The sequence below is a fragment of the Glandiceps talaboti genome, chromosome 7, assembly GCF_964340395.1.
Source record: "Glandiceps talaboti chromosome 7, keGlaTala1.1, whole genome shotgun sequence".
Lineage (NCBI taxonomy): Eukaryota > Metazoa > Hemichordata > Enteropneusta > Spengelidae > Glandiceps > Glandiceps talaboti.
Window position 1 is genome coordinate 3571407 of NC_135555.1, and position 6094 is coordinate 3577500.

Below are 6094 nucleotides of genomic sequence, written 5' to 3' on the forward strand. Positions count from 1 at the left end.
AATATGTAAAATATGTAAATAAGTCTTATTTATATACAATACATTTTTTTTCTACACATTGATTCGAGTACCTGTGGTAAACAGACTACACCTGACTTTAAAAAATCAACACCATTACATAATTTTAATTAAGTATACATCACGTGAAAGGTTGTGTTGTTATTCTAGGGAATTGCGTCATAGCATATAAGATAAAGTGCTCGAAAAACGCAAAAGGCTTTGAAAAAGGAACTGTTTTAGGAGATATTGCTCAGTACTACAATCACTGGCTGTAACTATGTCGTCACTTACATTCACTTTATTAACGTTGGGTTTTAACATTCGTCTTGGACGAAATGAAGTTTCAGCTTTGATTATTTGTATAATAAGTTTTAGTGGCTGTTATTATAATGTTACTAGTTACGTCATTTGTGAGGTTATGACTGAATGTTTATCATAAATCTGTGTGATCTTTGGGCATTGTGAGTCATAGTCATATTTGTCATAGAGCAGTGTGTTTTGGCAATTTCGTATGCATCAACAGAAATACAAACCCAGTTGATACGACCGACGTATTGTATTTAAGGAATTTTTATACTGTTTTTGTTCTTTTTATTGGTATTTCCTTGTAACATTTGATCAAATATAGCATTTTTTCCTGTCGTTGAAAAATATTACCTCTTTTTTCACGGGAAACAGTTTAACCCCAAATGAATACCGTGTACTTATAAATATGTTGAAAGATTGCACAGATAGTTAACGTTGAAAATATTCCCGTGCAAACTCCAACCGTTATTGCAATGAGAAGTTGCAGAGTACGAACCTGAAGCGTCGCACACCACTACTATCGTCGTTACGACAACGCCAACTCGACGTGTTCCCTCTAGACTCCCCACCCTCCCCGACGTTTTATCAATAAAAATCACCATCGTAAGATCACAAGGTCTTTTTTGAGGTAATGGTACATACGAAACGCCCCTTTTTTCAGAGAGTAAATACTCGTGAGACTGCATAATATTACACGTTGTTAACATTTTGGACTAGTATCAAAATTTCCGTCTTATACTTTCATCACTGTGACACACGTCAGTAGAATAGGGGATTGAATCCCGGGTTCTTGAATTAGTGTTATCTGACCAGCCTGGAGCCATGTCTGTTATATATTTTGTTCTGGACCAACTTTTTCTGTAGTTCTACCAGATAACTATTTGTCTCACCTAAATTTTAATCCCAATCCAAGGTAACAGAGAAATTATTCTTGGAAAAAGTTACGGTTACTGTGGGTTGAGGAAATAGCTAGGCTGTGTTGAGTTGAGATCACATTTATTCTGTCGAATACTTGCACGAATACGTTGCTACGTCGTTCTAGTTTCCATTGATCACCATGACAACATATAACTCAAAGACAGGGTTATAACAAAAGTTACTAAAGATAATTTTAATTTCAATAAAAAAAAATACAACATTGCTGGGGGAAATATGTAAAATTATAAACAATCTGAAAAAAAATCGATTTTGATGAAATGAATAACCCGTTCTTTTCATGCAGAATGTTCATATTGGTAGGTTTATTTTGTTACCTACTTTGCACTGTATAGCCACACACGAGGAAGAAAAATGAAATGTTTTCCTTGTCTCTGTGGTATAGGCTAATTTCGGGAATTCCTGTCAAGAGCAGTTCTCGTTTCTAGAGTTTACGTAATGCAAACTCCATTTGAATATAAAATATTAATTTGCCAAACAAAAATAATTACTGAAATATCCTATTGTGTTCCTTGTATTCAAGATTGAAATAAATTTAGAATTATCTTCATATCACAATACACTACAACAAATAACGTGAGAAGACTTTTACCACTCTTAATTCAAATGTTAAACCAAAATAATTAAATTATTCTGAACTGTTGACGCATACACAGTTCCAATGTCCACAGTGCAAAGTGTGAGCCTGTAAATGGTTTCCATGGAGACAATGACAGCAAAAGTTAAGTAGATATACTAACATGATTGTACAGTTTTCCTCTAAATCAGACCCCTGCTTACTCTTCAAATTAAACACAAATATGTAACATGCATAGAAAAAATTACTAATTATTTTTAAATTGTTTATTCGATAATACAACGATACCTTAGACAGCTGTGTTGCTGGGTGGATGATTCCAGTCTACTGATAAAGTGGGTGGATAGGCAACAATTAAATTACATCAGAACATATCCAAACCACTGTGTTTAAATTTGCATTGCAAGGCATTTTTCTCTCGACAACCTATCATAATGTGTATTTGTACAGAGAGTTTGCTACCCTAAATTCCCATATTGGTCTATTACATGTAAATTCATATAATTTTCAGTACATCGAATAAATGACACAATAAAGTGTATTGCCGAACTAAACGTAAAACAAACTGATATTAATGGTCAAAACATGGATACCCAAGGTATAGTGTAAATATCTGTTGGTAAACATTTCCATGAAGGTTGGAAGGACTAACATAAGAACATTGCCACTAGTGCTGACTAAACACAGATTGACCACTCAAAAATTACAATATTGTACAAAGGAAAACTCTGTCAAAAATGAAAAATGTGCGTTTGTTACAAATTCGGATTTTGTATATTTCCGAACAAATTTCATCTGTTTATCTGTTTATGTATAAAACGTAATTTCTATGTGTTTACGTGAATCACGTACACAATGTTGTAACCTTGGTTACTGTAACTACAGTGCAAGATATCCTTTATATTGTAAACCAGTATTTTCAAATTTCCAAAATACGATTGCGATATCTTAGAAACAAAACAAAACATATTTTACTGGCAGTCTTTTCAACATTGTAAATTCTATTAATGGTTTCGAAAAAACGAAGAAGATAATGAACAATAAACAGAAGACGCAAAATAAGCTTACAACAGAACCCAGACATTTTTTCCTTGTCTGTTACTAGAACACAATGAAAGGAAAAGTTCAAAGGCGGAGGAAAAAGACAAATGGCATAACATGCCAAACAACAAAGAAATGGCATATACAATTGACTTGATAACTATAAACTTGTTTACTATTGTCTAGCCTACAGACTTGGTTATCTGCCTTAAAGATGTCTTTTGCCAATGTGTCTTCTCAGATAGCAATGTCTCTGGGCTAGACGAACAATCCATCGATAAACTTACTGGATTCGCTTTTAAAAAAACCTTCAGGTCAACATTTCAGAAAATATTCGGCAACCAGAGTAAAGTTCAATACAAGGTTCAATAAAATTGGAATGGAGTAGTTTTTAAAAGTTGATAATAAAATAGAATTTCGTAGTGAATACAATGAAACGCTAATTATAGCGCACATATCTTATCTGATCATATCTTTCGTCCATAGTTCGAATTTATGATCAACGGTCACTCGACTCTGACATTGACATTGTCAATTGAGTATTGTCCTTGAATTAACCACACTATCAAGTAGTGGTGTGTCCAAGTTTATTTTTGTGGCGTACAAGTTATGATATGATGCGATGAAATGGATGTCATTTTTGTTTTCATTTTATACTACAGCAAGCCATTTCGCGAGGGCGTAGAAGGCGACAACGTAATATTCACTAACGAAACTATCAGTAGTTATAAAGACCTAATAACTGAGTATTTAAGGAAATCTTACGGATTTTAAGTCTGGGTGGATAAAATGATTGTGTCTAATTCATTAATTGGAAGAGGTTTTTATCCATTTTGGTCCTTGGAGCTATTTGTCTGTGAGGTAGTCTACTTTTTGTTCTGTCTGTATGTCTGTCTGTCTGTCTGTCTGTCTGTCTGTCTGTCTGTCTGTCTGTCTGTCTCTTTCTTTCGTGGAGAGGATCGTAGCGCGTATAGAGTCTGGACTATCTTTTGGGTGTATATGGCGTAAATGTTAATAATCAAGTCATTGATTTATGAATTTATGTTCAATTTAAGTCTGGAGCCAATGCTAATACTTGTAACTTTGAACCCGTCAGTAAATCATAGCTGTTTGGTCTATCATGACTGGAGCAAGTGACGTCAGAATCAGGAAATTTCATATGTGCAATTGTAGAGATTTACATGGCATTTCAGTGATTTAGTGTCTATACACTGACGCATCTATACGTTGTTTTTTTTTCTGTTATGAAGATAATGTCGTATTTAAAAACACGGAGTTACTCTAAACGAGTCGTTGTTGGAGAAAGTCGGGTATAGAATACTTCAAGCACTGGGTAATCTCGTCAACACTATGGGTAATCTCGTCTCCCATTGTGATAATACAGTAGGTTTTTATAGGTTGTTGAATTCACTTATACCACAGGCGACTTCGTTATCGTCCTGGTCTACTAGCCACGCTCTGCTGTAGAAAATACCCTGGAATGGCAAGAGTGATATTTTAGTTACATATACATCGAAACGTGCTGGGGCAAATTGCGACAGTTTCAAACAAATCGAATATGAACTTGGCGGTCAAGGTAGAGATACAGGAGGAACTATATACGGTCAAGGGTATGAACCGAGGGTTTTATTTTCAGAAAAATGATAAGATTTGAAAACGGTAAAGAGAGGTGAAGTTCAAGTTTGCACTATCTACTGTCTAATTAGTTTGTCTGAACTTCGCCACAGACAGAGGGTCGAGTAGCATGCAGTGCAATATGTGGAGAGGTCAAGAGAACCCAAATACAGAAACTGTTGGTTTGTAAATATCAATACATATCGGGTAGGAGTCCGTCTTTATTATTAACTGTATGTGATATAGGTTAGATAACTAATATGACTAGGTCACAAACCCACTGGAAAAAACTTGATGACAGAGAAATAAAGCTTTATGATATATTTTGAGTTGAAAATTAACATTGTGAAAAAAGAAATGGAAATACCTTTGGAACGTATGCTGGAACATGTACCTCGGTATCGTAATATTGTGGACCTAAAAATAACCAGCAACAAAATTTCGGAAGTTAAAAATATTAAATGTGTGACATTTCAATTTTATAATCACGGAAGGATAATACCCATACGCTGTTAGTAGATCACTTATGACGTGGTGGTTGTTGTAGTTGGTGGTGGTGGTGATGATGGTGGCGGTGGTGGTGGTACTGGTGGTGGTGGTGGTGATGATGATGATGATGGTAGTGATGATAGTAGTGATTGTGGTGGTGGGGGTGGTGGTGGTGGTAGTGATGATGGTAGTAGTGATGGTAGTGGTGATGATGGTGGTGATGAGGGTGGTGGAGATGGTGGTTGCCCGGGTGGTTGTAGTAATGACAGCAATGGTGGTGGTGATGGTGGTGACGGGAGTGGTGGTTTTGGTGATGATGTTGGTGGTGGTGATTGTGGTAATAGTAGTAGTAGTAGTAGTAGTAGTAGTAGTAGTAGTAGTAGTAGTAGTAGTAGTAGTAGTAGTAGTAGTAGTTATGACGGCAATGGTAGTGATGATGAAGGTGGTGACGAGGGTGATGGTGATGGTAGTAGTAGTCATGACGGCGACTGTGATGGTGGTGGTGTGATCTTAATACTCTCGTTGTTTGGTGGTGGTGGTGGTGATGGTGATGGTGGTGGTGGTGATTGTGGTAGTAGTAGTGGTAGTTATGACGGCAATGGTGATGGTGGTGATGATGAAGGTGGTGACGAGGGTGATGGTGATGGTAGTAGTAGTTATGACGGCGACTGTGATAGTGATGGTGGTGGTAGTGGTGGTGTGATGATCTTAATGCTCTCGTTGTTTGGTGGTGGTGGTGTTCTTGTTGTTCAGTTTGTTATTTATTGATATTATGGTAACGTTATTTTTCTGAACTGTCTTGTAGCCGACCATCTCCATTCATAAATGTTGTTATTTATGACCATTGTAACAAATATTTGATGAACTCACCTGCTGGGAGTGGACAGACAAACAACTCAGGATCCACTGTGCATAAATCAAACTTGTTACTGTACAATTCCATGTTGTCGTACTTTACACTCATATGAATCGTACCGTACTCGATATCATAGGCTGAAAGAGAAAACGTATTTCAATTACTACGGATATCGGACAACTAAAAAACCGTTCAATGTGAATCTGGTTTTAAAATATCGAAATTGCACCATTTTTGTATCATTTACACAAAACATTTCCACTGTCACGTATTAA

The 6094-nt window shown here is 36.2% G+C and overlaps 1 protein-coding gene across 1 annotated transcript in view; it reads right to left on the reverse strand.

Moving 5' to 3' along the window:
• Positions 1-1456: 1456 nt before the first annotated feature.
• The window catches only part of LOC144437679 (uncharacterized), a 9113-nt gene continuing 4475 nt past the window's right edge, over positions 1457-6094 (reverse strand). Inside the window, exons 3-5 of the mRNA XM_078126684.1 lie at positions 5834-5956; positions 4842-4891; positions 1457-4335 (exon numbers count right to left, since the gene is read on the reverse strand). Coding sequence (XP_077982810.1) covers positions 4252-4335; positions 4842-4891; positions 5834-5956 — 257 coding nt within the window. The 3' untranslated portion in view covers positions 1457-4251. The remainder of the gene's footprint in view (positions 4336-4841; positions 4892-5833; positions 5957-6094) is intronic.